Here is a 14,678-nt window from a genome sequence, read left to right as displayed (position 1 = left end):
TTCGTCGTTGTCAATCGCAACAACGTCGTTGTTGCAGAAACTCAGTTACTTATCTGCTCAAGGATGAGGCTCGAGCTCGGGACGAACCAAGGAGGAGACGCAGGGCGCCGGAGTCTAGGACGTTTGCATCAGCTCCGAAGTTGGTTGGCCCAATACAGGACACGCGTCTGGTGGGAGAGGCGGTGGATGGGATCTTAGAAATCGACCGGCTATCGGCTGATGGGAAGAGTTTTTCTAAAATTTAACCAAGTTTTAAAAAACAATCTAAACTTTTACTATAAGAAAATATATATGGCATGAAAATAGATTGAATGGCGATTCCAACTGTATTTGATTTGGTATTATGTATGTTAATATATTTTTGTACAAACCTGGTGACTGGAGGCAAAGCTAATATGCGAAGTAAATAAAAAGAAATTCTTACATAAAAAGAAATATGTCTTTATACAAATACCCATCTTTTAAAGATTTTATTATGAACTATATGCAAAATATGTATATATACATCTGTATGTAGTCTATTAAAAAATCTATAAAAAGTCTTATATGCATATGTAGGAACGGAGGGAGTATATAATTTGTGCAAAATACATTTACTTTTGAGATATTTGTGCAAAAGTAGTAACCTAAAGGGAAATTCTTATACACAAAAAGAAGGGCTAGCAGGACTCGTGAGGCGCATCGCATCGCATCGGCCGAAACTCGTGAGGCGCCAAAACTCTATCACGCGACCCCCGGCAAGGCGGCGGCGGCGGCGTCTCGGCACCGGACAGCACACCCATGGCGGCGGAGGGCGGCGGCGGCGGAGGAGGGGGGAAGGTGTCGTTCAAGGTGATCCTCACCTCCGACCCCAAGCTCCCCTTCAAAGTGTGAGTAACCGCTCCCTCTCCCTCCTCTCCTTCCTCGGGCCAGATCTCGTCCTGATCCGCGTGTGTCGTGCGGTGGCTTTCGCAGGTTCAGCGTGCCGGAGGCGGCGCCCTTCACCGCGGTGCTCAAGTTCGCCGCCGAGGAGTTCAAGGTCCCGCCCCAGACCAGCGCCATCATCACCAACGGTACGCCCCCCTCCCGCGCTAGCGACGCCGCGTCCTCTCGTGGGATCTCGTCGATACCGTGCTCTTCTTGGTTGCTCTGATGCGAATTACAGCGTCCTCCACAGGGGTCTAGAGGGCAGTGATCTTACTGGGGAAGCCATAGACAGTCCGAATCTTATCTGCGCCGGTGCTGCTGTTCCGCGGAATCAGTCCTCTCGTTGGAACGGTTGATTGACGATAGTATAGGTGCCGAATATGCCTTTGAATTGGGGATTATTTTTTTGCCATCACTATCTATTGTTGCCGTAGGCGAGGAATTCAGTGGCAAGTTCGTATGCGTGAGCAGACAGGGAAATTCATAGCACGACATTGGGCTGACGATACAAGGCCGGATTAATGCTTCCTGTGGACGACTAGCGCTGCTTCTGAGATTTTTGCTATGTAGGATTTGGATAGCACAAACGCGAACCCTTGACCCTTGTGGTTTCTATTTTGCTTTCTGGGACACGTCGTCCGAGCTTTTCTAGTCATAGTTGTCACTTCCTGACCATATATGTCCTAAACCTTATGAGATGGTCGGCATGGCCCGTACATACCATCAGACTTGTGGCTATCACATGTCTTTCCATTTCTATGTTGATGTGGTGATTATAAATGTGGAACAACAGTCCTTGGCTTTTCCTGTCTTAGTGAATTCATACATGATAACCTCATTTCGTTGTTAACTGAATATTTCAGCCTGTCAAAGATGTGATTGTAGATCAGCACACAAGGATATATTATTTCCTGGCTTGTTTGTTTTTTACTTTACAGAAAACCGGCAGTATGGTTTCAAACTGTTAGTTTTGTTGCCTATTGGTGGTGAGGGTTAACATAGTATCACGAGCCTTTAAATTTTTAATGTCAATGCCATTTGATTATGAGCTGTGAGAGCTTGTGGCTAGTTCCAGGTGCTTAGGGCAGAAAAATGTTGGTTCATTATTGTCTTTCTTGCTCGTTTGTCATTCATAATGTTTTTGAAATAATGTTGCATTTCTCCCCACTGCAGATGGAGTAGGCATCAACCCACAGCAAAGTGCAGGTATTATTTGCAGATACAAATGCTTTCATTTTATTTCAGATCTTTGCTCTTTCCCAGTTCGTTCTATCACTCACAAGTTCTCTAAGATATTTTCCACACGCTATTTTGTTCCATAGAAATATTTGAATTACTGGATTAAGTTGTCTTCTAGGTTATATATAATACTAGTTTGGCTGTTTGAGGCCACTGATTTTTTCTGTGTGTCTTCTTATATTGAACCATTTGATTTGTGCTGGTTGCCCGCACTAAAATTGGCCACTAGAACTTAAATGAGGTGACCAGCTTGACACGCATCAAACACTGGATATCATTTCTGTGACATATTTACATGAAGTGAAGTGCATATCTGAATATGCCTTATATTTAGCTTTGTGGTTCTCTCTTTCTCAAACTTATGTCTGCTGTCAGATAAGATATGTATCTTGAGGAAACTCACTGTTATTCTCATTTAGCTTCTTTATAATCTTCTCCCAGCCACCTTCTTGAGATTGCAAGTCGTATACTGTATATTATGTACTCCCTCTGTTCACTTTTGTAAGACGCTGTAGACATTTCAGATAGCGGTCCAAACAGTTCTATGTCAGCTGTCTGAAACGTGTTATAAAAATGAACGGAGGGAGTACTTTAATTCTAACTAAAAGGACACAACTTCCCTTTTCTTCCATGTCCCCTGATGTTCCATGTCCCCTGATGTAAAACTACTGTTCATTTTCCAGGCAACGTGTTCTTGAAGCATGGCTCGGAGCTGCGCCTCATTCCTCGCGACAGAGTTGGAGCTACGGCGGCGTCTTTCTAGTCATTGTTAGAGTCAACAATGAAGAAACCTATATATAACAGGAATAAAAGCATGTCGATGCTCGGTTGTATAATGGATGTAACATGGTTGAGTATAATTTGCCACCAACAGCCAGCCCTATGATTGACAGGATGAATGCAGTTTGCCAGACAGTGCCATGTGCTCCTGTCTTTGTTTGCAGCCTCTGGTTTCCTGGTAATGCACGCTCTTCAAAATCAGGGAGCGTTTGCTTGCAGTGTGGACTTTTTTAGAGAAAAATACGCGGATATTTCATTGTTGAGGGAAAAAAAGACATTGACCTATGTTTTGGCCCCTGCCTTCTTCTGCTCTTGCGACACCTTTGCCCCTTTTCGGTCGTCAGCCAGGTCGTGCACGCACATCGACTGTTGCGGGACACAGGCAATGCAGGTGGCGATGATGTGGTCATGACCTATGCAGCAGAATTTGAAGCCTGAAATGACATGTTTGCGTCAGTGATCCCTTTGCCTATGCAGAATCGACCTGATTTAAATTCTCTGTTTAATAAGTGCAGGATCGAAGTAGAGTGGTTTGTTGTTTCCCAAAAATGAATATTTTTGGATGGAAGTTAGCTTCCAATGCGCTCGCAACTGTTAAGATTTATTACATAAATGTATTTAGGGAATCTCCTCCTCTCCCAAACCGTCGGACGGTTCTCTTCCTCAACCGACGCTTCTCCCGCTTGTCTGGAACCGACGTCTCTCTGAACCGTCGTGTCCTTCTGGGTCATATATATTGCACCCTGTAACCATCGATGTAAAGGACTCGTTCATTCGTTGATTTAGAACACGTTATCAACACGAGTCTATTAGAAAAGAGCGAATAGAGAAACAGAGAAGGGAAGAAAGACTCGCCGCTGTTTTTTCTACGGGGACAATCCGATGGAAGAGGAATTATGCCTTGTGGACAGTGGTACCACAAACTCCATACTGAGGGAGATAAATTTTTTCCAAACTCTGAAAAAGATGAATGGAGATATTCTAACTATCGCTGGACGCGATACAGTGATTGTTGGTACTGGACGTGCCATATTCACACTCCCAAGTGGTACACAAGTGACGATAGAGGATGCTTTATTGTATCCTGACTCATCACGTACCCTGATCAGTTATCGAGATATCCGTAAGAATGGTTTTCATATTGAAACCCATGAAGACAACAAAGAGGAGTATTTACTCTTTACTAAAGATCACGGATATGGCAAAAAGGTACATGAGAAAATTCCTTCTCTATCGTCTGGTTTGTACTATACGTACATCAAACCTGTGGAACATGTTGCATACAAAGTAATTTTTCAGAATGTTGACGCATTCCAAACCTGGCATGGTCGCCTGGGCCATTCCGGAATCGGGATGATGAGAAAAATTACTAGCAATTCCATTGGTCATAATTTGCTTGAGTCAAAATTTCCTCAATCTTCTGTTTTTGTGTGCACATCTTGTGCCACGGGAAAGCTAATTTTGAGGCCCTCGCACCTCAAAATACAAGCTGAACCACTTCAATTCCTTGAACGTATTCAAGGAGACATTTGTGGTCCCATTCAGCCATTATCTGGACCTTTTCGGTATTTCATGGTTCTGATTGACGCATCTACACGATGGTCACACGTGTGCCTTCTATCCACACGAAACCATGCATTTGCCAAGATAATGAGGCAAGTCATTAAGTTGCAAGCTCATTATCCTGAAAGTCGAATTAAGACAATTCGAATGGACAACGCTGCAGAATTCTCCTCACGTGCCTTCAATGATTATTGCATGGCTTTGGGGATTGAAGTTCAGCACTCTGTTCCATATGTCCATACACAAAATGGTTTGGCTGAAGCATTGATTAAGAGGATTAAACTCATTGCAAGACCTTTGTTGATGAATTGCAACTTGCCAACCTCTTGTTGGGGTCATGCAGTTTTACACGCTGCTGACTTGATACAATTGAGGCCAACTGCATATCACAGTTCTTCCCCTCTGGAATTGGTACGTGGAAATCCTCCTAGCATTTCCCATCTGCGTAAGTTCGGATGTGCTGCATACATCCCGCACCACCACAGCGGACATCTATGGGCCCACACAGAAAGTTGGGGATCTACGTGGGGTACAAATCACCGTCGATTATCAAGTATCTGGAACCCCTAACTGGGGATCTGTTCACAGCCCGTCACGCTGATTGCATATTTAATGAGGAACATTTTCCGGCATTAGGGGGAGATTTCAAGTACCAGAAAGAATGCCCGGAAATTGATTCGAATGCTCATACCATTTCATCCTCTGATCCACGTACCCATGAGACCGAACTTCAAGTTCGGAAGATCATTAATTTGCAACATCTTGCAAATAATCTGCCAGATTCATTTACTGATCTAAAAGGTGTTACAAAATCCTTAAATCTGGCCAGAAACGCGCCAGAAAGAGTGGAGGTACCAATAAAAACCACTCAACTCCCTGTTCCTAAAAAGAGGGGGAGTAGTATGGCTTCTGACCTAGAGCTAGCTTCTAGCAAGCAGCAAAGGAAATCGAGAAAAAAAATCCTCGGAGTCAGTAAATGCAGGTCAACTCAACGTTGACAAACACCTGATGGGTAGTTCAGACCCAGTGGAAGGGCAACCTTCACAACCCAGCTCCAATGTGCACAAACTAGCTGGAACATCGGAACACCTAGACTCAACCGTATTGGGAAATCACGAAGAGTCTCTAGGGGTGCAGGAAATTTCCATCAACTATGTTGATTCTGGAGAATCATTTGACCGTAAGACTACGACTGTCGACATATATTTTGCTGAAAAGATTGCAGATACCCTTCTCACTGATCATGATCCAAGGTCTATCTTCGAGTGCCAAAGGCGCTCCGATTGGCTTAAATGGAAGGATGCAATCCAAGCAGAAATTGCCTCGCTTAACAAAAGGAAGGTATTCACTGAAGCAATACCTACACCTCCCAATGTTTTCCCCGTAGGATTCAAATGGGTTTTCCTCCGGAAACGGAATGAGAACAATGAGGTGGTGAGATATAAAGCAAGGCTCGTAGCACAAGGTTTTACGCAGAAACCCGGCATTGATTTCAATGAAACATACTCTCCAGTAATGAGTGGAACCACTTTCCGACATCTTATATCTATGGCAGTGCAAAATCGTCTATCTATGCAGTTGATGGACGTTGTGACCGCATATCTTTACGGGTCACTAGATTCGGACATATATATGAAGGTTCCTGACGGAATCTCCGTCCCGAATAACAGTGCAAAACGCAACATGTATTGTGTAAAGCTGAATAAGTCATTGTATGGCTTAAAACAGTCGGGACGGATGTGGTACAACCGACTAAGTGGGTTCCTTCTTCAGAAAGGTTACTCCAATAGTGATGATTGCCCATGTGTCTTCATCAAGAAGTCTTCTACAGGATTTTGCATCATTTCTGTGTATGTTGATGATCTCAACATCATTGGCAGTGCACCAGACATTGATGAAGCACGCAATCACCTAAAGATGGAATTTGAGATGAAGGATTTGGGTAAAACCAAATTTTGCTTAGGTATTCAACTTGAGCACCTTCTCTCAGGAATCATGGTACACCAAGCTGCCTATATCCAGAAAATATTGGAGAAATTCAATATGGACAAATCCTATCCATCTAAAACTCCTATGGTGGTTCGATCTCTAGACGTAGAGAAAGACCCGTTCAGACCGAGGGATGATGGAGAAGAGGTGTTGGGACCTGAAGTTCCATATCTCAGTGCAGTTGGAGCGCTTATGTATCTTGCAAATTGCACAAGACCTGATATTGCATTTGCAGTGAATCTACTTGCTAGACACAGCGCAGCTCCCACCAAACGACATTGGTCTGGAGTAAAGAATATCTTTTGATATCTCCAAGGCACAAAGGATCTTGGCCTATTTTTCCAGTTCCAGCAAAATCTGGACTTTGATATGATTGGGTATGCAGATGCCGGTTACTTGTCTGATCCCCATAATGCCAGATCTCAGACCGGTTTTGTGTTCCTACATGGTGGTACAGCTATATCATGGAAGTCTTCCAAACAGACTCTAGTGGCTACATCTACCAATCATTCTGAAATAATTTCATTATTTGAAGCGTCATGTGAATGTGTATGGCTTCGCAGAATGATAAAACACATACAACAGTCATGTGGAATTGGTTCTATTGAATCACCCACCATTATCTATGAGGATAATGCGGCATGCGTTGCACAGATGCAGACATGATATATCAAGAGCAATATCACTAAGCATATTTCTCCTAAATGGTTTTTCCCCCACAATCTTCAGAAAAGCGGGGAAATAAGCATTCTGCAAGTCGAATCATGTGACAACCTTGCTGATTTGTTTACTAAGTCTTTACCAAACTCAACATTCCAGAAATATGTTCACGGAATTGGTATGCGACGACTTAGAGACTTGCAGGCAACAGGGGGAGTCTCTTCTTGAGATATCCTTGTTCAATAACATCACATTATGCTATTGTTGTGAAGTTTATGTTTCAGGTTCTCATCAAAGTTTTCATGAAGAATTTCCTGAAGACTGGTCGTTTGGAATGATGGCACTACCCGGACAATCGTGAGATGATTCTATGTGGTCAAGCGTAGATTAGGGGGAGTGTTAAGATTTATTACATAAATGTATTTAGGGAATCTCCTCCTCTCCCAAACCGTCCTTCCTCAACCGACGCTTCTCCCGCTTGTCTGGAACCGACGTCTCTCTGAACCGTCGTGTCCCTCTGGGTTATATATATTGCACCCTGTAACCATCGATGTAAAGGACTCATTTATTCGTTGATTTAGAACAGCAACCTTGGAGAATACTCCCTCCATCCCAAAAATGCATTAATAAATTATGTGTGGATGAGCTTATATTTTAATAAATACGTGCATGTTGTGAAGTAAAGTTATTTTAAATTTTTTTATAAGAAACTTTTATATTTAAACTCGTCTTTATTTAACTACAACCTGTGTTTATATATTTTATACAATTTAAGTAGGATAATAAAGCCTCTAAATATAATAATAATGGTTTTAATACAATATAAAGTATATCATTCAAAGATATACATTTGTTGTGCTTCAAATTGTATTTTGTAATAAAAGGTTGTAATTTTTCCGAGTCATTGCCTACTAAAACATCTTAGAACAATTTCTCTTAAATTCAAGAAAAATTAAATAAATAAGTACATATATATCATATCTTCAGGATTACAATATTAAACTTGTGCAAATATACTACATATATATGTGTGTGTATCACTAAATACAGTGGGTGAGTTATCTAACATGTATGGTATAACAAATATATCTTGATGACACTAGCTCATACGAATAGCCTTTTCTCAGAACACAGGTCTCTCTACACTCACTGCCCTTCTATTTAGCTTGATTAACTCTGAGCCGTCTTCTAGAGCTTGCATACCGTATGCCATATATTTACTTTATCTTAGTCTAGCCAATAGGACACCACTTTCCTATGTCAATTTGTCCCTTTTCTCTTCCATGTCCGCTGATGTAATACTATTGTTCATTTTCAAGGCAACGTGTTCTTCAAGCATGGGATCCCATAAACTTCACCGACAATTTCTCCCGTTGGAGTATAGCCACCAGGGCAACGGTGCTGGGATCATGCATTCCTAACTGAGGGCGACCATGATGATGACACATGCTTCTTGGAAGGCGTCCACGCGCTGTTTCCTTTGTTTCATTCCGGTCGCATCTCATGGATTATGCCATGCTTGGTGCATGGTGCTGGTCTCAATCTTCGTCGAGCTAAGCAAGTAGTGCGAGTGCGACGATGCCCCAACAACCATTTCAGAAAAACGAGTGCAAAACAACTGATGTGGTACAAGGCACTTGATTCCCCTTTGACTGTTGTGCATATCACACAAATCCTACCTACTATCTACTCCTCTTTTACACTCAACCATATAGACATGATACCTAATACAACTTTGACGATAAAGGGTTTCCCCCCGTTTATATTATAAAACAACGATCCGATACAAGCACCTCGCTGGGGACGTAGCACAAAGAGGCCAAAAGGAAAAGCAAGAGAAAAGAAAAGAAGCAAATGCCGACACCAGCAACTCGACAAAGCTAAGAAGATCGGCAACCGTTGCACCCACCGGAGAAGTACCACCGCAGCCCTAGCACTCCGAAGCGTCACGTACCAAGCAACACCTTCAAGAAGGAAAACGACGACGCCGCTGCTATTCTCCGAACAAGTCCCAAGGTTTCCCCAGACACGCAGAATGCACTGGAGAAGGGGTATACCCGACGTCCTTTAAGAAGGGGTATAACTAATACAACTTTTGTGATTAGCAATACTAAATCTGCCCCAGCCGCCACCGCCAGCACCCTCCTCCCCCTCCTTCCTCCCTCGCCGCCGCCAAAGGATGCGGCCGGGCAGGGCCTCCGCCACGGGGCGGCGCAGCTGGTCCTCGACACCGCGATAGCGAGGGTCCGGTGGTGCGGCGACGAATCACCACGGCGGCATCGTTCAGGATCGGCGGCACACGACAGGCTTCGAAGTCGTGGATCGTGCAGGCAAGGGGTGACAACGGATCGGGGGTCCGCCCTGATCCGGCGTTTGTCTTTAGCTGGCGGCGCATGCTGTGTGTAGCATGGGCCGGTGTCCTCCACCATGGCGGCGATGGCGTTGGCGTGGTGGAGGCAGCGGTGTGGTGGGGGTCCTAGTGCTCTTGTCGCATCACAACAACAATCTGCATGATCGGTCTTCCTTGATCTGACCGTCGACGTGTTCCGGAAGCTGCCACAGATGTGGCCCAAGGATATCAGGAGCAGATAGATTCTGGTTGTGCGCATCCATGAGGATGCGACACGAAGTTCTGTTTGTTTGTTGACATCATTGAACATGTCGGTATCTCGATTTCCATGGTGTAGATAGTGGTGAAGAAAATCATGGTGGCTTAGATCGAAGGATCAGTAAGGCGGAGGGGGCCTTTGAGGCGATGGAGTCAGCGAGGTGTTTGATAACTTTCAAAAGCAACAATGACTAATGGATGCGGCAACACCGGAGGATTTCATTTTTGGTGATGCTCCTCGGGTGCCGAGTCGTGATTTTCAGGGTGAAAACTTAAGATTTGGCCCTTATTGGTTGTGCGTGACAATTGCCTTGCTGAAGGTATTGTTTTGAGAGCTCGACTTACTCAAGGTTTAAAACCTAAGATCTTGGATCGGGCGATCTTCTGCCGTGGTCGGGTGTTGAGTTGTACTCAATGTCACACCTTGTAATACAGGCAAGAACCCCTTCTTGGCCTTATCCATATTGAACTTATTCAATATCTTGTCAAGGTATGTGCTTTGTGAAAGACCTATGAGGCGTCTCGATCTATCTCTATAGATCTTGATGCCTAATATGTAAGCAGCTTCTCCAAGGTCCTTCATTGAAAAACTCTTATTCAAATAGGCCTTTATGCTTTCCAAAAGTTGTATATCATTTCCCATCAACAATATGTCATCCACATATAATATGAAAAATGCTACAGAGCTCCCACTCACTTTCTTGTAAATACATGCTTCTCCATAAGTATGTACAAACCCAAACGCTTTGATCACCTCATCAAAGCGAATGTTCCAACTACGAGATGCTTGCACCAGCCCACACTGGTAGAAAAAGAGGCTTCCGTCCAGCCCCATAAGTCGCGAAACTGTAGGAACCGCGACTAATGAATTCTTTAGTCGCGGTTCGGAAGACGAACCGCGACCAAAGGCCTGGGCCCAGGGCGCTCGGTGGCCAGCTGGTGCACGTGAGGGGCTTTAGTCGCGGTTGGCCAGGCCAACCGCGACTAAAGGCCTTTAGTCGCGGTTGGCCACGCCAACCGCGACTAAATCTCATCCCCTATATATACCAGTTCAGCACACTCACTTAGCCATTTGGTGCCACTTCTCTTCACAAGCTTCACAAGGGGGTGTAGGTTTGCTTTTGGTTCCTCTTATGCACACAAGGTGTTTGATGAAATGCCCCAAGAGCGTGAAACAAACATGATATGAAGTGTTGGAGCCACACTTGAGGTTCCTCATTTATTTTTTCCTCCTCGATCGCGGTTAGCAACTTGAACCTTTCATGCATGTGTGTCATTGATAAAATATGCATGTGTGTTGTTCATTGTTTAATTTCTATTGTTTATAGCTAGTTAGTTTAACAAATGCATGATGGTTAATTATATATTTTATATTATAATAATGCAGATGAATCGGCAATGGATGTACGGTAACCGACTCTCTCGCGAGTTCACTACGGGTTTGAAAGATTTCCTCGTAGTGGCTAATGCGAACAAGGAGAAGGGTTTTGTTATCTGTCCATGTGTTGACTGTAAGAATCAGAAGGGTTACTCTTCCTCAAGAGAAGTTCACCTGCACCTGCTTCGGCACGGTTTCATGCCAAGCTATAATTGTTGGACCAAGCATGGAGAAAGAGGGGTTATAATGGAAGAAGATGAAGAAGGGGATGATTTCATCGATGAAAGCTATCTTGCTCATTTCGGTGATACTTTCATGGAGGATGCTGAAGGTGAAGGGGAAGGTGAAGGGGAAGGTGAAGGTGAAGAAGAGGCACGTGATGAGACCGTTGATGATCTTGGTCAGACCATTGCTGATGCACGGAGACGCTGCGAAACTGAAAAGGAGAGGGAGAATTTGGATCGCATGTTAGAGGATCACAGAAAGTCGTTGTACCCCGGATGCGATGACGGTCTGAAAAAGCTGGGCTGCACACTGGATTTGCTGAAATGGAAGGCACAGGCAGGTGTAGCTGACTCGGCATTTAAAAACTTGCTGAAAATGTTGAAGAATATGTTTCCAAAGAATAACGAGTTGCCCGCCAGTACGTACGAAGCAAAGAAGGTTGTCTGCCCTCTAGGTTTAGAGGTTCTGAAGATACATGCATGCATCAACGACTGCATCCTCTACCGCGGTGAATACGAGAATTTGAATGAATGCCCGGTATGCACTGCATTGCGTTATAAGATCAGAGGCGATGACCCTGGTGACGATGTTGAGGGCGAGAAACCCAGGAAGAGGGTTCCCGCCAAGGTGATGTGGTATGCTCCTATAATACCACGGTTGAAACGTCTGTTCAGGAACAAAGAGCATGCCAAGTTGTTGCGATGGCACAAAGAGGACCGTAAGTCGGACGGGGAGTTGAGACACACCGCAGATGGAACGCAATGGAGAAAGATCGACAGAGAGTTCAAAGATTTTGCAGCTGACGCAAGGAACATAAGATTTGGTCTAAGTACAGATGACATGAATCCTTTTGGCGAGCAGAGCTCCAGCCATAGCACCTGGCCCGTGACTCTATGCATCTACAACCTTCCTCCTTGGTTGTGCATGAAGCGGAAGTTCATTATGATGCCAGTGCTCATCCAAGGTCCGAAGCAACCCGGCAACGACATCGATGTGTACCTAAGGCCATTAGTTGATGAACTTTTACAGCTGTGGGGCAGACCTGGTGTCCGTGTGTGGGATGAGCACAAAGAAGAGGAATTTGACCTACGAGCGTTGTTTTTCGTAACCATCAACGATTGGCCTGCTCTTAGTAACCTTTCGGGACTGTCAAATAAGGGATACAATGCATGCACGCACTGCTTACATGAGACTGAAAGTGTACATTTGCCAAATTGTAAGAAGAACGTGTACCTTGGGCATCGTCGATTTCTTCCGAAAATTCATCCAGTAAGAAAGAAAGGCAAGCATTACAACGGCAAGGCAGATCACCGGCCGAAGCCTGCGGAACGCACTGGTGCTGAGGTATTTGATATGGTCAAGGATTTGAAAGTCATCTTTGGAAAGGGTCCTGGCGGACAATCAGTTCCGAAGGGAGCTGACGGGCACGCAGCCATGTGGAGGAAGAAATCTATATTCTGGGAGCTAGAATATTGGAAAGTCCTAGAAGTCCGCTCTGCAATCGACGTGATGCACGTTACGAAGAATATTTGCGTGAACCTCCTAAGCTTCTTGGGCGTGTATGGGAAGACAAATGATACAAAGGAAGCACGGCAGGACCAGCAACGTTTGAAAGACCCTGATGACCGGCATCCGGAATGGTTTCAAGGTCGTGCCAGCTACGCTCTGACCAAAGAAGAGAAGGTCATCTTTTTTGAATGCCTGAGCAGTATGAAGGTCCCGTCTGGATTCTCGTCCAATATAAAGGGAATAATAAACATGGCGGAGAAAAAGTTCCAAAACCTGAAGTCTCACGACTGCCACGTGATTATGACGCAATTGCTTCCGATTGCTTTGAGGGGGCTCCTGCCGGAAAATGTTCGAGTAGCCATTGTGAAGCTATGTGCATTCCTCAATGCAATCTCTCAGAAGGTAATCAATCCAGAAGTTCTACCACAGTTACAGAACGATGTGATCCAATGTCTTGTCAGTTTCGAGTTGGTGTTCCCGCCATCCTTCTTCAATATTATGACGCACCTCTTGGTTCACCTAGTCGAAGAGATTTTCATTCTCGGTCCTGTATTTCTACACAATATGTTCCCCTTCGAGAGGTTCATGGGAGTATTAAAAAAATATGTTCGTAACCGTGCTAGGCCAGAAGGAAGCATCGCCAAGGGCTATGGAAATGAGGAGGTAATTGAGTTTTGTGTTGACTTTGTTCCTGACCTTAAGCCGATTGGTCTTCCTCGATCGCGGCACGAGGGGAGACTAAGTGGAAAAGGCACGATCGGAAGGAAATCAACGATATGTATGGACGGCCATTCTCTGACTGAAGCACACCACACTGTACTGACCAATTCCAGCTTGGTGGCTCCGTACTTTGAGAAACACAAGAATATTTTACGCTCGGACAACCCGGGGAAGCCTGAATCATGGATTAGGAAGGCCCACATGGAGACTTTCGGCAGTTGGTTGAGAAAACATTTAATGAATGACAATGATGTTGTAGATCAGCTGTACATGTTGGCCAAGACACCATCTTCGACTATAACGACTTTCCAAGGGTACGAGATAAATGGGAATACATTTTACACGATCGCCCAAGATAAAAAGAGCACCAACCAAAACAGTGGTGTCCGCTTTGATGCAGCAACCGAGAATGGGCAAAAGGTCACATATTATGGTTACATAGAGGAGATATGGGAACTTGACTATGGACCCTCCTTTAAGGTCCCTTTGTTCCGGTGCAAATGGTTCAAGCTAACAGGAGGTGGGGTAAAGGTGGACCAGCAATACGGAATGACAATGGTGGATTTCAACAATCTTGGTTACCTTGACGAACCATTCGTCCTAGCGAAAGATGTCGCTCAGGTTTTCTATGTGAAGGACATGAGTAGCAAACCGAGGAAACGGAAAGATAAGAAAACGATCAGTACATCATGCGATGATCCAAAGCGCCACATTGTTCTTTCAGGGAAAAGAAACATCATGGGAGTGGAGGACAAGACAGACATGTCAGAAGATTATAATATGTTTGCTGAAATTCCGCCCTTCAAAGTGAACACCGACCCAAGCATTAAGTTAAATGATGAGGATGCTCCATGGATACGGCACAATCGTAAGCAAGCAGGGACACAAGGGAAGAAATGATGTGTAATAATTTATTGTACCAAACTTTGTTGAATGGATCATGTGAATTATATTACCCGTGATGTGTTTGGTGTCCATTTTCGAATGATTCGAGATACCACTGATGATACATGAAATTTGGAGTGATTTAGTCATACTCCTGCCTAGGCGTATAATATGCATACTCGTAGTCTTCATAGCCGCCGCCGTTGTACTGGTAGT

The 14,678-nt window shown here is 44.4% G+C and overlaps 2 protein-coding genes across 2 annotated transcripts; both read left to right on the top strand.

The window, feature by feature from the left end:
- The first annotated feature begins 676 nt into the window (after positions 1 to 676).
- Positions 677 to 3,088, top strand: LOC123445608 (ubiquitin-fold modifier 1). Its single transcript, XM_045122614.1, has 4 exons — positions 677 to 869; positions 955 to 1,052; positions 2,080 to 2,112; positions 2,829 to 3,088. The coding sequence occupies exons 1-4, from the start codon at positions 781 to 783 to the stop codon at positions 2,906 to 2,908; spliced, it is 300 nt and encodes a 99-aa protein (XP_044978549.1). The 5' UTR covers positions 677 to 780; the 3' UTR covers positions 2,909 to 3,088.
- Positions 3,089 to 11,147: 8,059 nt separating this feature from the next.
- LOC123442744 lies at positions 11,148 to 14,432 on the top strand (the record flags this gene model as incomplete). Its single annotated transcript, XM_045118874.1, has 3 exons — positions 11,148 to 12,836; positions 12,951 to 13,205; positions 13,482 to 14,432. Coding segments are annotated over exons 1-3 (2,895 nt in total), but the record flags the coding sequence as incomplete, so codon positions are not given.
- Between the last annotated feature and the right edge of the window lie 246 nt (positions 14,433 to 14,678).

The sequence above is a fragment of the Hordeum vulgare genome, chromosome 3H (assembly GCF_904849725.1).
Source record: "Hordeum vulgare subsp. vulgare chromosome 3H, MorexV3_pseudomolecules_assembly, whole genome shotgun sequence".
Classification (NCBI taxonomy): Eukaryota; Viridiplantae; Streptophyta; class Magnoliopsida; order Poales; family Poaceae; genus Hordeum; species Hordeum vulgare.
The sequence above is the reverse complement of the archived record's forward strand: the minus strand, read 5'-3'. Positions and strand labels throughout refer to the sequence as shown.